Consider the following 25,835-nt stretch of genomic DNA (forward strand, 5'->3'; position numbering starts at 1 on the left):
CTCCTCCTGGAGCCATTCTCACCGGAGCTTCCTGGAGCCTGGCACATACCCTCCCCTCCAGCCAGAACAAGAGAAATCCCAGAGCTGAGGCGTTAAGGATCTAGGGCTTGTTATTATTCATATCCAACAATAAAGAAGCTGAGGCATAGAGAAGTTGAATAACTTGCCCAAGGTCATCGCTAAATCAATGATGGAGCTGGGATTTGAACACAGACAGCCTGGCCCTTGAGTCTATACCCTTGACCTCTGAACAACACCAGCCCACTGGTAGTTCATTGCCTCCTCTTCTCACCAGCCATGGATCCCAATGACCCTCTGGCCTGGGACCAAAAGCCTTCCTCTGAAAGGGAGGAGACAGATGGCTACAAATAAGGGGTGGTGCTGCTCAAGTGGAAAGGGGTGAGGGTCTTGGCTGAGCTGAGGGTATGGTCGTGGGTGAGACTCTAAGGCTCAGGCAGCAATTCCTCCTCCCACTCCCATTTCTCTGGGGCTTTTTTTCTTTCTTTCTGTGTTGCCCTCTCAGTTTTTCTGGGTTTTCTGCAAATGCCAGCCTTTTACAGTGTGAAAAGGAAGTGAGAGAAGGGACTTTTATGTTCCTGCTTGGTGGGGGCACATTCTTCGGGGCCTGGGCTGGGAGTTGCCATCAAGGATCAAGGTGAGGATCCTAAAGTGGGACAGTGTGGGGACCTCAGAGACAGTTCCCCTGTCACCTGGGCAGCTCCTCTCTCTGAGCCTTCTCCACTTGCCATGTCAGGGACTTTAGGGTGTGGTGGATACTCTTTCACATTTCCCCTCACTCCAACCCTCGCCTGCCTCTTTTTTTTCTAGTACATCCTTTAGGACGAGGCCTGACCAGGGCTCCTAATCACTAACCTTCCCCCCTGCTAGCAGCCTCTCTCTATCTCTCCACCTCTCCATCTATTCACCACATGGGGCACCCTTCAGCTTCCCATTGTGGCTCATCATGGGGTAGTGGCCCGAGTGGGCTCTGCACTGACTCCCTGAGCGATCCTGGGTATGGCCCTCCCTCTGACACAGCCTTGGTTCAGGGCTCCAATCTCTCATGGCCTCTGACACTGGGATGCTAGGATCCTAGGCCCTCTCTTAGGGCCTTTCTCAGATCATCTAGCCCTTACTGAGGAGCCACTGTGTTCTGGGCACTGTGGAAGAAAGCAATCAAGAAGCCGCCCTGGAGGAGCTGATAGTCCATTCTGGGGAATGAGATGAGTGAAGAAAGAGTGAAGGTGGGGGAGTGATACTCTGATCCAATGTGGTCCTTCCTGCGGGAGAAGGAAGAGGGGGAGTGCTGGGTCCCCATGGCTATGGCTAGTGGAAACACAGAAGGCTTTCTGAGAGAGAAGAGGGGTTGGGAAGGAAGAGAACGTTTGGAGAGGCCCCTTTCTGGTCTCTCCCCAACTCGATCTATCCCAGCCAAGTGTGTGTGTGTGTGTGTGTGTGTGTGTGTGTGCACGTGCACATGTGTTCATCTCTCTGTGTCCATCTTTTTCTCTTCCTTCTGGAGGTCCCCATTTCTCTGTTTGGTCACCTCCTTGGATTGGAGCAGAGCTCTCTGAGAGCCTGCGTCCTGGGGAGTCTGAATTTTGGTGAGGCTGAACTGTACCAGGTCAGGTCTCATGGTTAGGGGATGGGGATCACACTGGTCATGGTGAGACACTCCAAGGACTCTCGTGCCTGCATGCCTCTGAGATTGAAGAGGAAACACTTTCTGTTTAGATCAGTCTCTGGAGGGAGGAGGTGCCATCTGGGCCCCAAACTCCAGCCCTCTCTTTGCCTCTGTTTCTCTGTCCCTCTTTCTCCCCTAACGCTGCCTCTTTCTGTTTCTGCCCTTGCCCTTCTCCCATTGCTCATGTCTTGCTCTGCCCTTTGCCCTCTCCAGCCTTCTGCACTCCTCCAAAGCTTTCCCTACTACACACAGATTTCCCCCGGCTGGGATTTCCCTGGCCGAGTGAGGAGAGAGATGTCTAAGGCACAGCTTTGTCCCCAGGCTCACGGCTGTGTCTGCAGGTCAGCGTAGAGGGACAGCTGTCTGCACAGTGAGCAAGTGCCGACAGGTAAATAAGAGCCTCCTGTCTTCTTAATTAAATCGCCCTTTGCCCAGGCAGCCTTGTGTTCGATTGGGCTGGGCCGGGATCAATAAGCCTCTTTCCTGGTGCAGCCAACAGTGGAGCTGGGCCTGACCTCCCCAGCCCTGCTCAGGCCCACCTGCCCACTTCCCCAAAAGCCTAGAAGGCCCTCGAGGGCAAGGTCTCTTGTGCGCTTGTGCCTGGGACAGAGTGTGGAAAAGGAAGGAACAAAAGAGTGATTTGGTAAACTGAGGCACTGGCAGCAAACATGGGCCAGGAAGGCTCGGAGGCAGGCCCAAACTGTAACCCTCACCCCCGAGACCAAACTGAAAAGCTGTGGGAATCACAGCGGGAGCTGCTCCCGTCCAGCTCCCAGGCTCAGCATCAGCTTGCCGCCCAGGGCAGCTGAAGTCCCATGGGGCGGTGGGAGGATGTCAGTGGTCAGGGCCAGCAGGGGCAATCGCTTCTCTGACCTCGAAGGGCAGGATACCCTTTGCATACGGGATCCCCCATGTGGGGATCCAGAGCTAGTGTAGGAGGATCCGTGGGCTGGGATCCGTATGGCAGGGCCTGTGGCCCTCCGGGGAGACTAGGTCAGCCTGGAGTTATGGGGGGCCCAAGGTGAGTAAAGGGTCGAAAGGCGTTCCCAGGGTCCAGGATTATTGGCTTGTTGGGAGGGCTTAGAGGACAGCGTGTGTGTTTGGAGGATGCGATTTTGGGGCCCATTCTTAGAGGGACCTGTGACGGGACCAAGGGGGCTCCAGGTTCTGCGGGAAAGGCCGGCATCAAAGGTTGCTTGGAGCCGCCAGTACCGGTCCAGGTCGGGGTGTCCCCGATGGCGGCGGGGGCGTCTCACTGCACTAGAGGGTCCCACAGTCCCGGGTTTGGAAGGAAGGGACGGGTGCCCACGCCCTTCTCACCTCCGGCTGACGGGGGGCGGGGGGCGCAGGCCTGGACGTCGCCCGGAGCCCCCCCCCCCGCCCATCGAGAGGCGCTGCCCCGGGGCGGGGCGTCGGCGGGTCCCCCCGGCCGCAGGAGCCTGGCGGGGCGGGCGCCCCCGGCGCGGGGGTTGAGGGAGGCCGGCTCCGCGCGGGGCGGGGAGGGGGGCGCGGAATCGGGGCGTTTTAGGACCCAGCGCGGCGCCTCCCTCCGGGGGCGAGTGCGGCTGCGCGCGCCGTGTGCCCGTGTCCGGAGAGCGGCGGGCTGGACGCGGACCGCGCGAGCGAGCGGGGAGCCAGCGAGCCCAGCAGCAGCCCGGGCGGCAGCAGCGTCGCGGCGGCGGCGGCCGCTCCGCGCCTCCCTCCCGGCCTCGCCGGCCTCGCCGCGCCGCGCCCGGACCCGCCACCCCCGCCTCCCGGGCGCCGCCGCCGCCGCCGCCGCAGCCCCCTCGCTGGGACCGGCACCTTCCGCCGCCTGTCCGAAGCGGGGCGCGGGGCGCGGGGCGCGGAGGCACCGGAGCCAGTGCCCACCGGCCTCGCGGACCGAACCAGCCCGGAGAGCGCGCGCCCGGCCCCGCGCAGCCCGCGCAGCCCGCGCAGCCCCGCCGCAGCCCGGGAGCTGTCCCTTCAGCACCGCCGGAGCCCGAGCGCAGCGCCGCCGAACCCCAGCTCCGGGCGGAGCGCACCGAGCGCAGCGCCCCGCGGCCGCCGCAGCGAGCAGCGCCCCGGCGCCCCTGCCCGGGGGGCCCGCCATCTCCTCCAGGAGGCGGGGAGAAGGAGCGAGGAGGGCGGGCCCGCCGCCGGGGGGAGCAGGCAGCCAGGCAAGGAGAGAGGGAGGGGGCCGGAGCCCGGAGCCGCAGCCCGGCCACGCAGGGAGGAAGGCAGCGGTCGTCCATCTCCCCGGCGCCCTGGCCCCGAGCGCGCTGCGGCGACCACCGCACGGCGGAGCGCGAATTTCCCGGCCCCCTCCCCTCCCCTCCCCCTTCCGGGGGCTGAGCTCTCGGTCCGGCCTTTGGAGCAGCTGACCTCCCCCCTCCCCAACACCCGCCAAAAAAAAAAAAAAAAAAGAAAGAAAGAAAGAAAAAGCTTTGTGTCCATTGCTCCATTTTCCCGCTGAGATGGGGACGGGAGCCCGGCCCCCCAACCCTCTTTTCCCTCCTCCCGGGGCTCGCCGCTGAGCGCCGGCCCTCTCCCTCCCTCCCTTCGTCCCTCCCTCCCTGTCCTCCTCCCTCCTCTCCTCCTCCTCCGCCTCCTCCGCAGCCGGACCGGCTCCCTCCCCACACCTGGCGCCCAGAGACCCCCGGGATCCCGCGCACGCTGCCCCGGACCGGCACCCGACCGAAAGCGCCCCGAGGGGCTCGGGTCGCTCCCGGGGCGGCCGGAGCCACCATCCTCTGTGCCCCCCGACGGCTGGGGGGAGGGGGGAGGAGGCCCCGCGCCCCCCTCCCCGGCGCCAACTCCCCCTGGCGGCCGCTCCCATGGGTGTCGCTGGGCCGCGCCATGCCTAAGGGGGCGCCGCGATGGGCCAAGGGGACGAGAGCGAGCGCATCGTGATCAACGTGGGCGGCACGCGCCACCAGACGTACCGCTCGACGCTGCGCACGCTGCCCGGCACGCGGCTGGCCTGGCTGGCGGAGCCCGACGCCCACAGCCACTTCGACTATGACCCGCGCGCCGACGAGTTCTTCTTCGACCGCCACCCCGGCGTCTTCGCGCACATCCTGAACTACTACCGCACCGGCAAGCTGCACTGCCCGGCCGACGTGTGCGGGCCGCTCTACGAGGAGGAGCTGGCCTTCTGGGGCATCGACGAGACCGACGTGGAGCCCTGCTGCTGGATGACCTACCGCCAGCACCGCGACGCCGAGGAGGCGCTCGACAGCTTCGGGGGCGCGCCCCTAGACAACAGCGCCGACGACGCGGACGCCGACGGGCCCGGGGACTCGGGCGACGGGGAGGACGAGCTGGAGATGACCAAGCGCCTGGCGCTCAGCGACTCCCCGGACGGCCGGCCCGGCGGCTTCTGGCGCCGCTGGCAGCCGCGCATCTGGGCGCTCTTCGAGGACCCCTACTCCTCCCGCTACGCGCGGGTAAGTGCCCCCCCCTCCCGGTCCACCAGAGGAGCGGGGCGGGGAAGGCAGGGGCCTCTGCCTCCCCGGGGCGGGGGTGGATTCGAGAACCGGCGCCTGGGGAGTCAGAACTGAAAGGGGTGTGTGCGCGCGCGCATAGGAGAACCTGAATAGGAGGGGGGGTAAGAGAGCGGTTGCTCTTCCAGGGTAGACTGGTTTTGTAGGTACCTAGGGTCTGCGTCTGTATTTTCCAAATGTAATACATATGAGTGAGTACAAATGGGTGTGTGTGTGTGTATGAGAAGCGCGTGCACATTTATGTAAGTAAGCTGGCGTGTGTTTGGGTGGCTAAAGTGTTAGTGGGGATGAGTGAACGCGTGCGTGTATGTTGGAGTGTGCAGGAGTGCCTGCATGCCTGCATATTTGTGCCTTTGCGGATGCACACGGCGAAGGTGTGAACTGGCCCTTAGATTCTGGTGTGGGGAGGCAAGCTGGGAGCTCTTCCTCCCTCCAGGGTGAAAAGGTATCCGGAGGCAGCCAGGGCCTGCAGAGGAGGGCTTGAGGCCTGGTCTGCTGCTTGGGACACACCAGCCCTCCCCAGGGAGCATCCTCAGGCTGTTGTGAAGGGATGGTCAAGGGGGAATCTTTATGGCTAATTAATAGCTTGGTAGTTGGTGTGGGCCCCGGGCTGTGGGGAGGGTGATGCGGCCCCTCTGAGACCTGCTCCCGGGAACACAGCCTGTCCTTCCTCGTCAAAGGGAGAGGGTTTTGGAGGGGACCGCTGGGCTTATGCCTATGCTTCTTCTGGGACCTGTCAGGGGCAGAGTGGGGGGGTCTTAAGGGGGAACCTGAAAGAAGGTGTGTCAGAGGTGGGTGTGTCTCGACCTGCCACTCCCCTTTAGAGAGAGCAGCTTGATGCCGAGTAGAAGGGCACCCTGCTGCTGACCTTGGCTTCTCCGAGGAGGCTTCTTTGGATTCCTTTCTTCATCTGTAAAATGGGAGGGGGGGGGTCTGGTGAAATCTAAGGGTCTTTGCTGCTTAACTGAGTCCAAATGGGAGACGCTGGTAGCAGCCACCCACCCTGGAGGAGATCCTCCTTGCATTCACTGGGCTCTGTGAGATCTGAATGGAACCTTAAGCATGAGGGGGAGAGTCAGAATTGGGAATTTAAAACAGAGCCACCCCCCCCAGCCCCCAGCAGGCAAATCACTGCCCTTTGTTACTGCTCCACATCCCTTCCCTCCCGCCCTCTGGAGCCAAGGGGCAGGGGAGGAGGCAGGTCAAGGCTGAGGATCAGTGCAGGGAGGGGACTTGGCGGGCACTGAGAAGAAAAGGGCTGTGTTTAGCCACAGGCCTGGCAGATTTGTGACTTAGATGAAACACTGAGTGTTTTAGCCCGTGGGGGAGGGGGTGCAGGTCAGAGTCTTATACATTAAATCCTGGAATAGATGTGTGTTGGGTGGGGGGGGGGCTAGGGAGAGAACCAAGCCCCTCATTTTGCCACTGAGGACCCTACACAAGGTCACTCAGGGAGCTAGAGGCCAAGCAGGACTAGAACCCAGGTCTCCTGGGACCCCTCCTCCCCTGAACTGGCTGCCAGCTCCCGGCCATTCCCAGAATGGACTGGGACCCTCAGAGGTCCACACTCCCCTCTCCTCTCCTGACAGAGGCCACCGTAGCCAGGGGATTATGTAACTGGGAGCTGTGGCTGAGCTGTGGGGAGGGGCAGGAGCAGGGGGACTGGGAGGTTGAACCAGCACATGTTGGGGATGGGGGGCATGCGGGGGAGGGCCTGGATTAGAGCAGCTGCCCATTCAGCCTGCATTTGACCTTGGACAGCATCTCACCACCACCACCACCACCACCACCACCACCACCACCACCACCACCATCACCTTTCTCAGCCCAGGAAGGAAGGAGAAGGCCCAACTTCCTCCTTGTCCTTTCATCTACCTGGCTCCCTAATAAGAGGCTACATACCCCCACCCCACCACTTGGGCTCAGCCTTAGGGCTCTGGCCTGTGTTCCTGACTTTCAGGATAGGCAGGGGACGTGTGGGACCCGTTCCACCCCCATCACTGTCCATCTTCTTCCACTGGGCATTCCTAGGCCATGGGGGTGGCCTTCACCCAATGCAGATAAATGGGCTAGTTAGTGTGGTTTGGGGTCTTGTTGGTGTTCGGAACCTTACAGAAAAGTCCTGATAGTCTCAAGTGTTCACTGAAGAGCAGACTCTAAGGGAAAAGCTGGGGTGCAGTGGGGAGGTGGAGATGGAAGCACCCCCCACATCTGTGCCACCACCTTCTTTTCCCAGTAGCCTCATAGGGTCATAGGGTCATTCCAACTCCTTTGGGTGACATAGGAGGGCACTGAGGCCCACGAGGAGGGACCTGCCCAAGGGCACTCAGGAACTGAGTGAGGGCAGGGCCTGGATTAGAACCCAGGCTTCCTGCTGCACGCCAGGCTGGCCTAGCTGCATTGCGCTGCCTCTCTGCGGCTCGTCTGCGCAGGGACCAGCGGCTGCCTGCCCTTCCTCCCCCTCCATCTTCGCTCTGCTGCCGCTGTCACCTTTGTGCACCCCTCCCCCCTCCTCAAACTGGTGGGTCGGGATTTAAATTTTGATTCTAGATTCTAGACCAGAATCCTGGGTGTGTGTGACGTCGTATGTATGCGTGAGAGAAAAGCCGTGTGTGTTTTGTGTGTGTGTGTGTGAGAGAGAGAATCTGTGTAAGAGGGAATCACTGTGGGTGTGAGAGACTCTTCATATGTGTGAGAAACGCTGGATAAGAATGAAAATATGGGTGAGTGAGACTCTGGGAGTAGCGTGTGCATGTGTGTGCACGTGTGTGCGCGTGTATGTGTGTTTGTGGTGAGCCTGTGTGAGAGAGAGTCCGTGAGTCTCCGTATCAGAAATTCTGTGTGAATGTGAGACAGATTCTGTGTGTTTTGAGATGGACTTTGTGTGTGAGAACGAGACAGCGTGGGAGAGAGTGCGTATATAAGAAGGAGAGGGAGACTGTATGTGTAAGAGAAATGTGTGTGTGAGAGAGAAACTTGAGGCGAGTGTGTCACTGTGTGAGTGTATTGCTGCGTGTGGCGAGTGTGGCATCGTTCATGGGAAGCTCTGCCCGTGAGGCTGTGTGTGTGTGCGTGTGTGTGTGTGTAAGGCTGTGCGCACGAGACCATCTGTGCATGAGGCCGGACGAGGGGTGGGGGACCCTGCCTATGGCTCACACTGTGTGTGCGTGAGCCTCTGTGTGTCATGCGGCGGTGGGTGCCTGTTGGTGACAGAGACCCTGTGTTGCCCAGGTGTGGGTGGACCTTGAGGAAGATGAAACTCCAGACCAGCTTCCTGCTTGCTCCCTTGATCTCCTGGTCCTCCCGAGCTGCCCTAGTGAGTGGTTTTGCTCCTCATTCCTGTCCTCAAGGGAAGTCCTGCTCTGGTGCAGGCCAGGTGTTGATGCGTGGCTCAGACAGGGAGGCCACCCCCCCCCCGCCCCCCGCCCCAGGCCTCCTCGCTGGGAGCGAAGGGCTGTTTGGCTGCAGGGGGAGGCCCCGTCTGACCCCTTGAGGGGTGACGATGCGAGCTAGGGCAGCCGGTTCCCTGGGCCCTGTCTCCTGTGCTTCCCCGGGCGTCCGGGCTGAGGGGGTGAGGGGCGGGGAGGTGAGCTGGGGCGGGCTAAGGTGAGGGGTGGACACACGCGAGCAGAGGATGCTGGTGACGCTGTGTGGAGAGGGCCACGAGAGGAGGCGGAGTCCCAGAGGGGGCAATGCTAGGGTAAGCTTTGGGGGGCAGGTGGGAACTAGCCAGGCAGATGGCGGGGGACGGCAGTCCCGGCAGGCAAGGCCGTGAGGGTGAGGAGGTGCCAGGGCTGTTGGCAGAGCCTGGGGCGGCCCTGCCCTGAAACTGCCCTCCTCTCCGCCTCGGGGGCCGGCGCAGGCCTTGGCTTTGATCTAGGATTTGCCTGTGTTCATCAGGAACATTGTCCTGGGTCAGGTCAGGGCTGATGGCGGTCCTTGCTCTGTAGGCCAGAGAGTATCCTGTGTGTGTGATGACATCTGTCCCCCTTTCAAATGACAGTCACTTGACCTTCCAAATGACAAGGAGGTGCCAGTGGTTCCCAAGCCGAGGAGGCCCCCTCCACCCCCCTGCCCACCTCTCCTCTGATGCTGGCTCGCTGGTTCTCTGGCTCTTTGGGGCCTGGAGCAGCCCCAGCTCCTCCTCGGCTCCCGGAGAAGGAAATGTACTCGGCGGCTGGAATGAGGAGCCCCGCAAGGGACTTCTGTTCCTCCCTTGGGCCTCAGCTGACACGGGGCTCTTGGAGTCTTTCTGAGATGTGGAGGGAGAGAGCTGCTCTCAGGGACTTTCTAGACAGCGACAGCCCCCCACCCCAGAGCCCACCGGGGCCCCACCTCTAGTCATGGTAACAGGCGAAGGAGCCCCATGAGTGGGGGAGAAGAGGCTGGTGCATTACCCTCCCTGCCGCCATCCCGTGTGCTCCCCGACATGCTGTGTCCCCCGCGTGGCGCTTTTCTCCCTCCTGTGATGCTTTTACAGGAGTCTTCGTGTCTCCAAATGGCACCTTCCCCAGACACCCCGCCGCAGTCTCTCAGCCCCTTCACCTCTAAATTGGGCATAATAATAGAACTTACCTCAGAGAGTTAATGAAAGATTAACTGAGGTGATAGGTAGAGAGCCCCAAGTCACAGGGCTTGGCATGCAGCAAGTACTCAATAAATGTTGGTTGCTATCATCACTCGATTGGTTGTATTATCATTCTACTTCATGCTCTCTAGATTCCGTCCTTGGCCCTCCGTCTCCACATCCACCATCCTGGTTCAAGCCGCCAGTGTTCCCCTCAGACCCACCCCTCCAGCGACTCCCAGCTGCTCCCAGCTGCTCCCCTGCCTTCAGCCCCTGACCCCTCCAGGTCACCCTCTCCTTGGCAACCACAGAGAGAAGTCTCCTCAACTCACAAATCTGTCAGTCTATTCCCCTACCTGTTTAAAACCCTTCAGTGCTTCCCTGGACCTTATCGTGGCCCCTCCAGCCCTGCCTGCCTCCTCAGTCTCCTCTGGCCTGGCCCTCCCCATTCCTCACTGAGCAACAGCTACCCTGGCCTCATTTCAGTTTCTTACATGTGCCATGCACCCCTGCTTCAGGACCTTTGCACATGCTGTCCCCGCCCCGGGGAAGCACTCTTTCCTCCTGGTCTGCACATCTTCATCCTTCACACCCTGCTTGAAACATTGTTCCTCGGTGATGCCTTCCCAGACCCCACAGCCTGGGTCAGGGTTGAGAGCTTTTCCCTTCAGAGAAGCTATCTGGTAGGTAATAACATGTTCATTAGCAGCCTCGCTTGGTTTGGTTTGTCTCTTGCTCTAGACTCTAAGCTTCTTACATACTCAGTATATTAGGAGCTGCTGTTAATGACAGATGAGGCAGTTGAGGCCCAGAGAGGAGTGCTTTCCCAAGGCCAATGTGAGCAGGTGGGGGGCGGGTTCAGAAACCCAGATCTCTAACTCTCGGCTCAGTGGCCGATCACCCTCATGTACCTTCCCCATGCCTCAGGGAGTGCTTAGATTCCCATGCCCTAGAGGCAGGTATCTGTGCTCCTTAACTCTGGGCGGGAGGCCTGGCATCTGCCAGAAGCTTTGGGAAGATTGGCTTGAGCTTCTGAGAGCGGCAGGCGGGTTGTCTTAGAGGTGGGGGAGGGAGTGTGGAGGGGGCTCATGTCAGGGCCCGCTGCCTAGGCCAGGGATCTCGGGGCCTCCCAAGACAGCTGAATATAGTGCTATGGCTATTCTGAGCGATCCCATGACCAGTGTGCTCACTCTGGACCAAAAGGTCAGGGCCTCAAGCCTCTGCCTCCCGTCAGCCCCAAGGCCAGCCGCCGGCCTGAGCTTCCCTGCCCTAGGGGCAGGGCCAGAGGAGAAGGGGCCCCAGAGGCTCCTGGGACTGTTGGCTGCCCAGGTCTTATTCTTGGGGACCACTGGGGTGGGAGGGACGGCCTTCCACACGCATGGGGCTGTCACAGAAGATGGGTGCTCCTGGGCCACCTCTGCCCTCATCCCGTGGAGGAGAGCCAGACTCAGAGATGGGAAGACACTTGCCCAAGACCACACGGCGAATCCGTGAGGCTCAGTCTTCTCGGCCCAGGGCCTGGCCATTTGCGTTTCTTTTGGCTCTCAGTTTGAACAGGACACCAGATACCACCTGGGCATGCTGCTCTCTTACCCCCATTATTTCCTCCCCAGAGGGAGGGAGACAAAGCAGTTAGCTGCCCTCCACCTCCTGCCCGCTGCCCCCCACACCCTCCTCCGGGGCCCAGCACAGCTGGTTGAGAAGTCTGCAGGTCATCCAACCCAAAGTTGGCCCAAATTCTGTTCTTATCATCCTCCTAGCAGGAGTTTCTAGAACCCCTTTCCTTTCTTGAATCATAATACTAACGGCTGCTATTTACGAAAGCATTTACTATGTATCCGTCTTAAGCGCCTCATTTACATATTCTCATTTAATTCTCACAAAACTGCCATGGAACTGTAGCATGATCATCACGCCAGTGTCACAGATGAGGCTGCAGAGGCCCAAAGAGGTTAGTAACTTATCTGGGGTCACTTAGCTCAGGAGCAGCCGAGGCTGCCCGAGACACCAGACCTCTGTCCATAACCACTGCTCGGTGCTGCCTCCCGTTGCCGTCGCAGGATCCTGGACACCCTGGCTCAGGCTTCCGTTTCCATCTGGTTCCTTCCCTCTCCCAGGTAACACCCTTTCCCCACAACCTGTCCCGGAATCCTGCTCATCACGTTCTGACCCCTGAGCTTAGGCAGGTAGGGGTCCAGCCTCGTGGGCAGCACCGGGACGAGGGGCCTCAGAAGGTGCCTCACTGTCCCCCACTAGCCATGCAGGCCCTGGGCTCCATAGGGCCTACAGGGAAATGGCAGAGGGCTCTGGGAGGATCGGAAGCTGTCCTGCATGAGGTGATACATGGGGGAAGCTAGGGGTGAGGCTGGCTCCTCCTCAGCTCGGCATTCGAGGCCTTCTGCTCTGGAACCTGGCCATGAGCTGTTCCTTTCTGCCAGGCTCCTCCCCAGCCTCCTCATCTTCAGCCCTCATTCCAACCTTTGGGTTTTTTGCTCATCTATTTCCCTCTCGCAGTATCCCTTCTAGATTTGCTGAATGTGAAAACCCACCCTACAAGGCCCCTAAGGCTTACCCTGGCTGCTCCTGCCCTAGCTGACCACTTTTGGGAGTGAAGGGTCTGGGCGGGGCATGGAGTCACCAGGCTTGCACGATTTGAGCTGGAGATCAGCAGGTCGCTTTCGGAGGCCTGTGGCTGGGGACAGGCAGGCCCTCTGGATCAAGGACCAGCCCAGGTGCATGGAGAGATGAGGCCACAGACAAGACCCCAGTTGTGGGCATCAGGCAACTGAGCCAGAGCAAGATCTGTAGCCGGGCCATGAAGACAACCTGGGCTCCCTCGGGCAAATCCCACCATCCCCTCAAGCTACAGATTTTGCCTCCGTGAAATACAGAGGTCATTCCAAATGACCACCAAGTCCCTTCCCAGGTCTGACATTCCAGGAGTCAAAGAATTCTGGACTTTGGCTTCCCAGAGTCACCGCGGGGGCCAAGCTAGTCCTTCCCTAGCTCTCCTCCCACGTCACCAGGCCAGCCCCTCTCTAGGTTGCATTTGAGCTCTCCTGCCAAGGCCCCTGACACCAAGCAGACAGGAGCCCAGGGGCAGGGTGCTGAAGGGCTTCTTCCTACATTCATTCAGGCTTTCTCAACCTGCTCTCGTTCATTCGTTAGTTCATTCATTCATTGATTCATTGATTCATTGATTCATTCATTCATTCATTCAAGGCATAGTAATCATGCCCTGCCTGGAGTTGCCACTGTGACCACTGTGAACCATCGTTGGCTCACCAAGCCACTCGGGCATAAACCTGTGGGTACCACCTCTTCAGAGTTTGCTTGCTCAGGCCCAGCAGGTGGCACCTGTTTGCCCTCTTCTCCAGGTCGTTTTCTTGGCTGTCTGCCCTCTGGGAGTTGCAGAGAGGTGCACCCAGAGAGGAGCAGCTAAGCCAGCCTGTAGGGGCTGGGGCAGGGCAGGGAGGCTAACTTCGATGGTGAAGGGGCGCTGTGGAGGTGGTTGCAGCGAGCTCCCTCAGTGCTGGATGGGGCGGGGTGGGGTGGGGCTGGGGTATCCAGTGCTCGCTCTGGGGGCTGCAGGAGGATTCCCACCCACGGCTGACTCTCACATTACCTGGGCTGCTTCCAAAAGGTCAGGCCCCTGGGCTCTGTCCCTTGAGAATTTGATTCCTAGATCTGGGAGCAGGGGTGCTCAGGGTGCTCGCTCCACTCTCAGGGGGTGCGAATGCTCAGCAAGGGAGAATCCGCACCGGGGGCCGGGACACAGGGGCTCTGGCTGCTTGGCGCGGTCCTCTGACCAACAGCAGCAACATCACCTGGGCACTCGGTAGATGTGAAGAGGTTCAGGCCCCACCGGAGAGACCTGCTGATTCAGAACCTTCATTTTAACAAGATCCCCAGATGAATCATATGCACATTCGATTCTGAGAAGTGCTGAGGCGGGCAGCCATTCCCAGTTGAGGGGAAGCATCAGGGCACAGAGAAGCCTGAATGGGTGTGTGCAGGTTGGCAGAGCTTCAAGGGGGGTGATTCTGATCTTTCCTTGTGCCCAAGACATTGGCACAGGGTGATGGGCCTGGGGATGAGTCCCCAGGTCAGTAAGTGGCAACTGCATCCGTCAATCCTCAGACCCAAACCCTTGGCACCATCCTTGATTCCTTCCTTTCTCTCAGGCATCAGCAAATCCCGCTCTTTCCATGTTGAAGGCGCCCCGGAACCCAACTGCGTCATATCACCTCCACCACTAGGCCCCTGGCCTACCATCAACTGTCCTCCCCTCCAGCTCCTTCTCCGCACGCAGCCAGGGCCATCCGGGGTGAAATGCTGGTCAGACCAAGGCACCTCTATGCTCTGCGAACTCTGGCTTCCCGTCTCACCCAGGGAGAAGCCCACGTCCTTCTGAGGGTTCTAGGGCTCCACACGAGCGCCTTGCGCCTACCATCTCCCCTTCTGCTCTCCTTCTCTCTCCCCCTCCTCCCCATTCTGGCCTCCTTGGTTTTCCACCAGCGCAGTGCTCGTGCTTCTGCCTCAGGACCCTTCCTCTTGCTGTTCCCTCCACCTGGAGCACTTTCCCCCCCACATACTCTCTCCCTCACCTGCTTCAGGTCTGGACCTGGAGGTCATTCAGCTCATTTCATGCTCTCCCGTTTCCCCCTTTGCATTAACACCATCTAACTGTGTTTTACTTATTTACCTTGTTTGTCAGTGTCTTTCACTAGAAGACGCTAGAACAGGACCTGGCACGTAGTGGGTGCAGAATAAATATTTCTCTAGAGGATTGGATACGGAGGCCAGAGTTTAAGACCTAGGTCAGACATTGGCACCGCCCCTTTGAGCCTGTTACTGGCTGACCCCCTTCTTCCTTGCCTCACCCAGGAACACGTCCCTCCATCCCTGAGCCCCGAGCAGTGGTGGAGAGGCAGGGGCTGAGGCCGGGCTAAGAGTGTTGGAGTGTCCTGGTCAGGGCTGGCGGTGGGGGGAGGCCAACACCAGTCAGGGCAGGTCCCACCTGCCACTGTCACCACTCAGGGCCAGACGAGGCTCTTCCCATGCCAGGTCCTAAGTCCTCCTTCACTCTGCCTCGGCCCGGTGAGCCCCTGGCCCACTCCCCACGACTGGAGCTCAGAGGCTAAGGAACTATTTTCCCAAACCAGGACACACGAGCTGTCACACAAGGATGGAGATGTGGCAGGGACAGTGTTTGCAGGTCCAGGTGGTCGGGCCACATGCCCAAGTCTCACTTCTCGTCCTCCTGTAAGCCAGCCCGGCTTTCTCTCCCTCCCTCTCCCTCCGCATCTACTTCCCCATCCACCTCCTTCTCTTCCCCGTCCCTTCCGTCATCCCCTTCCCTCTGTTAGTTACTGGCTGTCAACACAGACTCTTCCCCCGGCAAGCCTAGGATGCTTTCTGTCCTCGGTTCCCCTGCTGGGAGCCCCAGTCATGTGTTCAGCTGGAAGTGGGTGGGCCTCGAGGCCCCACTCGGCAATGTGACCCGGAGTCCAGTTCTCTCCTCGGAGCGTGGCCTCTTGAGCCAGGAGGCCTGCATTCGAGTCCCGGCCCCACCACTTCCCAGCTGTGTGACCTTGGACAAATGCCCTAACCTGTCTGTACCTCGAGAGGGATATTAATAGCACCTGACTCATAGGGAAGTCGAGAGGCTTGAATGTGTTAAGCACTTAGTCCAGAACCCGAAACATAATAAGTGCTTAATTATCGTAGGTTCCATTATTGTCTTTTTACTGGCGCTTGGCTCTAGAAGATCCATCAGCTGTTCACTGGCTGCTTCCTTCTTTCAGCAACTGACTGTCCTTTCAAATAACTCTCCAGGGGTCACCATGCCTACCTTGGCCCTGGGGGCCCCGGCTAGCACAGTCTGTCTCCCAGGGGCCAGGCTTCAGGGGTGTCATCCCGACGGGCCTGGCTTCTATCTTGCTTTGTGCTGCAAGTCTGCTGCACGTCCCGGGCAGATCGTGGCCTCCTGGGGACCTCGGTCTCCCCATTGTTTGTCATGTGGCACTGGTCCCTGCTCTGGCCCCCTCTCCAGGTGTAGTGGGGAACGAGGGAGATGGAGGATGGAAAGTTCTGCCGGCAGGGTAGAGAGGCAAGGGGAGCCGTTGGTGTCTGATGGGGAACCAAGCACGGGGACCTGAGATGCTGGCAAGAGTACCAGTGTGGAGGGGGCTGGTGGCCAGGGCCCTCCAAATGCCTTACTTTGCAGGCACAGCGAGCATGGGCAGCAAGGGCCAGGCCGACCCTAGATGCTGCTGGGGCCTGGGGCTCCCGCCGGTGCCAATGGGCGGTGCCCAGTCCGGGGCTGGCCTGCCCCGCCAGGCCGACGCCAGGCCGGGTGGGGACGAGCTAATATTAGCCGGGGCAGCCCCAGACAGCTGAGCTCAGGGGGCCTCAGGAGCTTCACTGGGCCTGGACTCACATGTGGCTTCGGTCTGGGCCACAGCAGCCAAAGGGAGCTTTCTCGAGCCTGGGCACGGCCTTGGATGCCCCTTCTACCCTGACCGGGTCCAGACCTTCCCCTTACTAGCCTGGCAGCCCTGTTCCTGCCTCTCTCTGGCTCTGCTCCTGCCCACAAGCCCCTGGCCGCCTGCTCATGATGTGCCCCCCCTTACCTCTTCCCTTCTCCATTCATCGAGCAGGAAGAGACTTCTTTCCCTACAGCCCTACTCTGCACCTGAAGACGGTCTGTGGGGTTCTGGCCAGGGGCTGCTCGTGAGCTTTCACTTGTGCATCTGTTCATTCAACAAATATTTATTGAGTGTCCGCTTACTAGGTGGCAGGCACTGTTCTAGAAGCTGGGAATAGAGCAAAGAACAAATCAGTCAAACATTCCTGCCCTCAAGAACCTACATTCTAGTGCAGTGAGAATAGAAAGAAACAAACGGATACATGAATATATAGTGTGTCAGGTGGTGAGGAGTGTGGTGAGGTATGTGATGGAGGGTCGGGCCCGAGGAGTGCTGGGGGTGAGGACTTCGACTAGTGGGGCAGGAAAGGCCCCTCCGAGCAGGTATGTTTCAACAAAGACTTGAAGGAGGGGAGGAAGGGAGACCTGTGACGTCTAGGGAACAGAGGCAACGAGATACGCAAAAGCCCTGAGTAGGCGTGTGTGCCTGGGGGTCAAGACACAGCGAGGGGCCAATGTCCAGGGCTGGGCTCAGAGAGCCAAGAGACAGGGGTAGGACAGAAGGAGACGAGCAGAGCTCCCCACAGCCCCACTGGGCTCTTGGCAGTAGGGTCTTGCCCCATGGGCTCTCTGGGTGTGCTAGCCTGGCTCTTGGCCGCGTTTCTATCTCCACTGCTGTCCTCTTTCCTCCCCTCTACTCCCCTCCATGGCCTCAGGGGCCTCAGGGAAGAGGCTCTTGCCTCACCATAATGGGGGGCCTCTGTCTTTTCCCTAAAGGCCAGCTGTGCCCGGGGGGAGTCTGTGGGGCCACACAGGGCAGCCACCAGGCTGCGGGGGAAGCTGTTCTCTGAGGGAGAAGATGGTGCGGGAGCCAGAGGAAAAGGTTCCTTACAGACAAAGGTTCTGGGAGCAATTTCCATCCACATAGCCCCCCAGGGTGGCTTACCCACTTCTCACCCCAGTTGGGCTGAGAAAGATGGTTAGTGGAGTGTTTATGGGTCCAAACTTGGTTCTACTGATGATTAGCTGTGTGACCTCTGTAAGCCTCAGCCAACTCAGCTGTAAAGGGGGGGGAATACCAGGAGTTCCCACTTCAAGTCCCCCCATGAGAACCTGATGAGATAAGGTGCAGAAAGCTCTTCAGCACAGTACGTGGCACAACACAGGGGTTCGAGTCATGCTTTGTCATTCCCACCACTTGGCACACGAGGCGTCTTTCTAGGATGCTCTGCAGACACTGGCCTTCCCACTTAACTGGGGAGTTCTGAGAATATGAAACTAATGTCTAGAAGGGGTTGCTGTCACCAGGAGGCTTCGGTGATTCCCCAGGGATCTTCTCTGCCCATGAGGGTGGTAGCGCAGGGAAGTGTGACTCCCTTGTGTCTTATCACCAGGGCAGGACTGTGAACAGATTTTAGATCACGGCCTCCCGCCAGGGCCAACATCATCTTACCACTTAGAGATTAATGTTTTATGCTCAGCCTCAGGGGCTCTCTTAGCAGCTGTGAGGAACACGGTCACCCACTGGGACACCTGGAGCCACCAGAGCCCTGGGATGAGGGCTGGGCTCTTGGCAGCCTACGTGGCTGGCACCTGCTCAGGGCCGGCCCTGGGCCGTGTGCTCCTCCCCGTATCGCCATGGGAGCTCCCACCTTGGCGCCTGACCAGCACACACCCCTGGAGGATGGCGCTTGTCTTTGGGGGCCTTAGTTTCCTCATCTATGAATTGTGCATAGTGGTGCCACTTACTTCTCAGGGGCTGCAGGATCCACTAAGACAGGGACAGAAAGATAATGCGTGAGGGAGAAGATATGGTTCAAAGCAGGGCCATGTGTGACAGAGGAGACCGCTGTCTCAAGGGCAGGGGAAGTGTGAGGAGGGGACAGGAGGAGGCAAGAGTACAGGCCTTGGACCTGGCTGGGCCTGTGTGGGCTTGGGCAGGGGGCCCTCCTGTGCGAAATGGGGATGCGTCTCAGAGGGCAAAGCCTGAAGCATCATGCCCAGCACACGAGACACGCCGACCAGGGGTTGTATGTGGCTACTTGGTTCGGATGCCCTGGGGGGAGCTGGCATCATGAGGCCCTGGCTGAGCCACAGGGACAAGGAAGCAAGCTGTGGAAGCTTTGTCCCGTGGCCCCACAGCCTCAGGGGCATGAACCACTGTCACCAATGATATATTTAGCAGCACAAAGGTCAGAAATGCCAGGCACTGGCTTCTCTTCTAGGTGGCAGGAACCGTGTCTCCCAAGGCCCGGCTGTCACCAAGCAGATATTTTTTTCCTGTCTGGCAGTTTGGGGACCTGAGGAAAAGCCTCAGAGTAAGGAATCGCCATGGTCTGTACCCACTGGCCGAGTCTTTCCATGTCCATGGTCTTTCCCAAATGCTATTGTGCTACCCTTGGAAAATCCCACCCAACCTGTCTTTCCAGACCACCCACCCCTGGCCTCCAGGTACGTGAACCATTCACCTAGCTGTGTAGCTCCCCTGCCTCCTGCCTTTGCCTGTTCTGTTCCTTCCCGAACAGTCTCCTCTCCCAGAGAGCTTTGCCTGCCCTTGACCCAGCTGCCCTATTGAGGTTACACATCTCCCCAACTCAGCTGCAGCCTCTTTGAGGATAAGGACCAGCCAAAGAATGATAGTTCTGGTTACATAATATGGAATCAATAAATCTTTGCTAAAGTGGCATAGTTCACCACATCCCTGTGAGGTAGAAGGATGAGATAGCATCCCCATTTTATTGAGGAAGGAACAACTGGCCCAGAGAGATTAATTTGTTTATATGGACCATCCAGTTAGCAAGTAGTGGAAGGACTAGATCCCCAGGTCTTCTTCCGGCAATTGAACAGTCCAACTACAGCAGTGCCATGTTCCTTTCTGCTCTATTATACTAAGGTTCTGTGGTCAAGAATGAGGTGGTTGGATGGACAGATGGGTGATGGACAAGTGGATGAAAGAATGGATGAAAAGATGAGTCCATGGCTGGATGTGGATGAATGGATGGAAGGAAGGATGTATGAATGGACACCCATCTAGGTGGGTACCTTGGTGTATGAGTGAACAAATGGACAGTTGTAAGGATGGATGGACACATTTCTAGCTGCTTGGCTTCACGGCAGGAAAGGAAGTCTCACCTCTCACTGAATGGAAACACCCTAGAGGAGAGGGCTGGGAAGCCGAAGACATCAATGTGGAAGGCAGGGTGGACCAACCTAGCTCATGAGTGGAGAAAGTAGGTTTGCAGATGTAGGGGTGGGTGGTTTGCTGAGTGAGGGAGCCTGGGCCTGGGCACAGGGACTGGCCTGGGAGACTAGCCCACTCTCAAAGGTGAGAGGCTCTGATGGAGCAGCCCCAAGACAGGCTGGAAAGAAGTTGCAATCAGAGCCAGGTGAAGGGGAAGCCTCAAGATCCAGGGTTTTCCAGACTCCCTGTAGCCACTGGAGGGCAGACAGCAAGTGGGGGGTTGGCCTCAGAACCCAGGGCTGCACGGAGCATACCTGTGATTTCCATCTGTCCTGGGGTAGGGAGGCCACTCGTCTGCCCTAGGTCCCCAGCCTCCATGAGCAAGCCCCTCTGATAGCTCTGACAGGACGTGCACGAGGGGACAGTGCCCCTCTCCTGGCTGAGGAGCGGGCCCTGTTGAGTCACCTGGCTCAGGTATACCAAGATGCACTGCCTCTCCACTGCTTTTTGTCATCAGTCCCAGGCTCTAGACGTGAGCTCCAACGCTTTCATTTTAACTACCTAGCAAGGGCTAGCAGAGGGACCACAGACAAGGGTGGCCAGTAGTGGACCCTGGCAGGCTTGGATGGTGCTAGCCTAGAGCAGATTCCTCCAGCTGGAGCTAAGGACCTTCATTTGCACAAGGCACAGAGCTGTGAGCTCCAGGCTCCCTCCCAAAGCCCAGAGCATTCCCCAGCACCAGGCTGCACCCCCCACATATACACTGGCCCCAGCGATCTCCCTGGGAAACCAGGTCCCAATGAGAGTGCCTGGTGCGCCGCTAACTGCTCATTACAGTCACGGCTGCAGCTAAGTATAGCTCCAGCACACGCAAGACCAAGACAACAAGGGAAAGGCTTTCCATAAAAAAGCTCCACATGCAAACACACAAACATCTGCATGCACATGCTCCCCACACTCATGCATACCGGTGGCCCTGGACACGCATGGACCTGTACTTGCACCAACACAGAGTCTCACTCACTCACTCAGGCTTTCATTCAGCAAATGCTTGTTGAAGAGCCAGGAAAGGGTTGAGAGCATGTGTTCTGCAGTCAGACAAAGCCGGGTTTCCAATTCTAACCCCATCACCTCCCAGGTTCATGATTATGGGCAACTTAGCCTCTCCATGCTTCAGTTTCCCTCTCCATAAAATTGGGATGGCAACCACAGTACAGATCTAGAGTTGGGGTTGGGGTCAGTGAGACGGGGTGCATATGAGTGCTTAGGATGGGTCTGGCTGGGGATAAGTGACTGTACATGGTAGATGTCTGTATCCTCCCTCCTGAGTACCTACTCTGTGCCTAGCTCTGTGCTGGGAGCTTTGTTTAAAGCTGTCGTTTCTGGAAGTGATTGTGAAAAGCAGTGCCTGGTATATAATAGGCTCTCAGTAAATATTTGATGATTGAATGAATGAACAAACCACTGAAAGCTGCATCAATGGATGGTTGGATGTCCTTGGAGCTTTCTCCTCTGCGAAGGCATCCACCCTCACTTGTCTCTCGGCCAGGCTGTGTCTCCAGTAGGATCTAGATACTCCTGTGGGTAACAGGGAGATCCTAGAGGTACAGGAGGACTTCCAGGCTGTCTGGGCGCACCCCCTGCCCGTTTTGCAGATGGGGAAGTGGCCCCACCGGGGGCAGTGCCTGGTCCCGCTTGGACAATTGTCCTGCAGCACCAGCCAGGGCCCGGCTGGGCCATCGGGCCATCAGGCAGGCTGGGGCCCTGGACTGGCAGTAGGCGGGGCTCTGTTTGCAGGGAAGGGGTGGCAATTCTGTCCAGCCTGGGAAGGAGGTAGGAAGCAAGCTTAAGGCTTTAAGGGTGCTGTCACCATTCCCAGCCCTTGAATAGGCCGGCAGCTAAACCGCCTGGGCCATCTCCTCCCATCGCACCTCCTCAAAAAGAAAGTGACATTTCCTGGTGCTTTTTTTAAGCCCAGGCTGGCTGGGCCTGGCCCCAGGCGTGGGGTGGGGAGGGGGCGGGTGGCACCGGGAGTCACACAGCCTGAGTCTCTCCTCACCTTGAGTGATCTCAAGGCGCTGGGAATAGACAAGGTCTCATCTCCTTGCCACGCATCCCGGATTCCAACTGCCACACTCCAGTGCTGGCACGCAGGTTTTGAATTCCGCACCCCCTCGCCAGTCATGCCCCCTGGGCAGGCCTCAGGCTGTTGCGCTCCACCATGAGTGCCTTCAGCCAGACCAACCCCCCTGAACAGGAACCTTCTTGCCCTCGTGTCCACTCTCCTTCAGTCACACATGTTCGAGGCCAGTGGGGACTCGGGTCTTTACTGATTTTGCCCATTGTCGAAAGACGGACATGGTTGTGCCTGCAGCCAGGATAGGCACGTATCTGCTGTCAATGAGTATTGCCAGTGTAGACCTGAATCTGTTCTCAATCATGGTGCCCATTGCCAGCACGACAAATAATCTCTGTGGAGATTAAGCTGCTGAGGATGGAGGTGGATGATTAGTGACCAGATGAGTCACAGATGCATAGACAAAGATTATCCTTTTACCAGCATACACATAGATCTGCTGGAAGTGTGGTCCATGCCGGTGTAAACACGACTCTGAAATCAGTGTCTGTGTACATTGCCGGGGTAGATGCAGATGCTGCATGGGCGCATCAGTGACTGTGCACACTGCCCATACAGATGAAGGGAGGCGGGCACCACAGGAGGGGTCACTTCCTAAGGAGGTGGAAGGGGCCAACTTTGCTGTGCCCATTGCATAGATAGAAGGATGGAGACCAGCATATATAGGATCTATATCCATGACCTCCCCATAGAAGGAAAACTGTGCTCCTGGTCCCCGAAAAAGCGGCCCCTCTTTCCCTACTGGTGTGTGGCATGTGGCTGGGCCTGATGGCAGGGCCAACCCCAATCCCCAGATCCAGCCACTTCATCGAACTTGCATTCTAAGGCAGAAGAGAGACCAACAATAAAGACCAGAAGGAAGTAAATCAGGTAGCGTGAAGTACCAACGCTCAACCGGCTGGACGCTTGGACTGGCTGAATGTGACTGGATGTAAATTATACCTCAGTAAAGCTGGGGAAGTCAGTGCTCCAACATGGTCTGTGCTGTGAGGGGAGGTAGAGGGAGGAAGCTCAGATCAGTGGGGGTGCTGGCTTTGAGTAAGCCCCAGGAGATCCCGAGGGAATGAGCTCTGAGGATACCTGGGGAAGGGCGTCTGGACGGGGGGAACAGCCAGTGCGGGGGCCCGAAGGCAGGCGTATGTCTGGCATGTTGGAGGAACATGTTTGAGGAGGCGGGTGTGGCTGAAACGAGCGAAGGGGACAGCAGCAGGAGAGGAGCTAGGAGGGGCAGGGCAGGACATATCACGTAGGGGCTGCATGGAACGTGAGGACCTTGGCTTCTCCTCTGAGAGAGATGGGGAGCCTGTGCAGGGGTTTTGAGCAGAGAAATGACACAAGCAGATTTAGATGCTAAAAGGATCATCACGCTGCTCAGTTGAAAATAGTTCTCGAGCCCCAGGAATAGTGGCAGCTGGGAGACCGGTTAAGGGGATCTTACCATAACCCAGGGGAAACGACTGACCGTGGCTGGGACAGAGGTAGGAAGGGTGGTGCTGGGCAAGTGCTCACTCTGGATTTGTTTCAAGCTTAGCCAGCGGGCTTTCCTTACAGATGAAATGTGAGGTGTCACGGTCTGGGGCAAGAGCATCCAGAAGGATGGAGTTGCCGTCTCGTGCGATGGAGAGGCAGTGGGCAGTGGGGGCGGCGCGGGACCCCAGGTGGCGCGTTGAGTTGGAGATGGTGCTACCAGACCTCCACCTGGAGATGCTGAGGAGTTGGACACTGAAGTCCTGAGTTCAGGAGGAGGGCTGAGCTGCAGGTAGACGTTTAGGAGTGTCCAGTGATATTTGAATAGGCCATGGTACTTAAGCCTGGAAACTAGGTGAATCGCTAAGGGGATGAACGCAGATGGAGAAGACTAAGGTTCTGGGGCACCCCAATAGTTTGAGGCAGGGAGAAGAGGTTGGCAAAGGACATCAAGAAGGAGCAGTCAGTGAAGTAGGAAGAAAATCAAGAGACTGTGGGAACCTGGGAGTGTGACAAAAAGGAGGGGGTGACCAGCTGTCTCAGATGCTGCTGATGGTCAAGGGACATGAGGACTGGGAAGTGTTCCTGTTCTTTCTGCCTAAAATGCTCTTCCTTACGACCTGTATTCCCCTAGTGTATTCTTACCCATCCTTCTAACCTCTGCACACTTGTCACTTCCTCCTGGAAACCACTATAACCCCAAGACTTGTTGTTAAAGGCCCATTAAATGCCTTGTGCTTCCCCCTCAAAGCCCTTGTCACTTCAGATAGCTACATATTTGCTTGTATGGTTATAGGATAAATGTCAGCCTCCCCTGCCAGAGGTTATGACTGTTTTTGCTCACTCTGTGCTCGGTGCCCTGCACAGACCTGGGATAAGGCATACATATTCCATTGGAGAGAGAGCAGGTGGGCAGTGACCTGTGGTCCCACCTGCACTGCATCTACCGCCCTCCCTGAGCTGTCCCTCTTGGGGCCATCTTTTTATTCCCCTCCCCCCAACACATATGTATGGATACACACATGCATACCCTGTTGGGAATCGGGACCACTAAGTCGAAGCAAAAACACAGGTGGATCCCAGGGGGCAATTTCCCATTAGATTCCTAGTGGGTATACCATGGAGCTGGGGACTCAGTTTTCTCATCTGTCTACTGGGGGCAATCAAGACTGTCCTGCTGATGGCCCAGCTATTGGAGTGTGTGTGTGTGTGTGTGTGTGTGTGTGTGTGTGTGTGTGTAATATTCATATGTGATTCAAAATGTGCAGATGTGTTGTAAAGTGTAGACAGCAATACCCAATGTCATTCTAACGGAAGACTATTGTCCTCCTCCGAGGCTACTGGGATGGATATGAAAGAGATTTATAGATGGAAGCCCTGGAGCGTGATGGTTTTAGGGTCAGAAAGACCTGGTTTCAAATTCTGACTATCCCTTGCAAACTGTGGGTTTGGGGTTTTGGGGACATGTCTTAACCACTCTGAACCTCAATTTTCTTGTCTGCAATATGGAGGTAATGACATCTCCCTCGGGAGAAGTTTTTAAGGATGACCGAGATCATGTTTGTAACGGTGATCGTTATTACTTGATAGCAGAGCACAGTGGGCCTCGACAAAACCAAACACTCCCGCCCTCCACTGAGGTGGTTGTGGGAACCCAAAAGGGTAAAGCGTGTATGATCCATTTAGCCACACACGGTGAGTGCTTAACCAAATCAGGCTCTGAAACAGCGGAGCTGGCCCAGGAGAGGGGATGTGGTGAGGGCCAGGGAAAGCCCGGCCTGCCGGAGGGATGGCTCAGAGGTGGGTTTTGAGGCCCATCTGCAAGTGTGGGCAAGGCTGTCACAGGGAAGAGGAGCACGTGTGTCCTGTTGACCGCAGAGGGCAGAACTGGGATTGCTGGGAGAAAGGCAGGGAGGCTGACTTAAACACAGAATAAATGCATGTCTCTAGAGCTGCCCAAAGACAGGATGAGTGAGTGGCCTTGGGAGGCCCCCATCACTGGCGGTCACTGAAGAGGGGTTACTGAGCTGCCCCCACGGGAGGCCTCTCTATCCTATATAGGGTGCCTTCCTACTCCCTTCCTTATCTGGGAGCCTTGGTCACATATTTCTTATTCCAGTCTGTGGCACCAAAAGGTTTGAGGCACATGAGACGCACCTACAACAGAATCCTTAGAAATAAAGAAGAAAGGAAAACACGGAAGTAGTATCATACATTGAAGAAAGCCACACCCCACACCCAAGTGAAAGATTTGGTTCTGAACTGAGCACCCAATGTGGCTGAGCTCCCCGGCAGTCAGAGCCAAGAGGAGCTATCTATGAGGGGCACGTGCGGCAGGGACACACGGTGAAACACAGTTCTAAGTCCTGAAATAGAACCATTTCCTACGTGGCATACTGGTATTTCCCCAGGTTGAACATGCTAATGGGTGGTCCCCTGGAGGGTCACAGGAATAGGTGGGGTGTCAACTCCCGATGGGACCTTCTGGGGCCCTGACAGTCAGCCTTCCTGGCATGGGGGACTCTTGGGGCACTTGGGGACAGCACGGCTCCACTCCCCTCGGCACGCAGGCCTGTGTGCCTCCCTGGCGCTGACTAAGGGCAAAACCAAGCCGGAGCAGCCAGGTCTGGCTCTCAGGGTGTAGCTAGGCCGACTGGCACCGTGG

At 57.8% G+C, this 25,835-nt stretch overlaps 1 protein-coding gene across 8 annotated transcripts in view; it reads left to right on the plus strand.

Annotated features, from left to right (window-relative positions):
• The first annotated feature begins 3,823 nt into the window (after positions 1-3,823).
• KCNC1 (potassium voltage-gated channel subfamily C member 1) overlaps positions 3,824-25,835 on the plus strand; it is a 43,671-nt gene continuing 21,659 nt past the window's right edge. For 7 of the 8 annotated variants that reach the window (XR_003141261.3, XR_003141262.3, XR_003141260.3 and 4 more), the window contains exon 1: positions 3,824-5,112. Coding sequence is in view for 4 of the 8 variants with exons in the window: in XM_025459672.3 (XP_025315457.1) it covers positions 4,543-5,112 (570 nt within the window). In the remaining 4 variants the exon portion in view is untranslated. The remainder of the gene's footprint in view (positions 5,113-25,835) is intronic. The other variant, XM_025459671.3, reaches the window with a different exon arrangement.

This window comes from Canis lupus, chromosome 21, assembly GCF_003254725.2.
Source record: "Canis lupus dingo isolate Sandy chromosome 21, ASM325472v2, whole genome shotgun sequence".
Classification (NCBI taxonomy): Eukaryota; Metazoa; Chordata; class Mammalia; order Carnivora; family Canidae; genus Canis; species Canis lupus.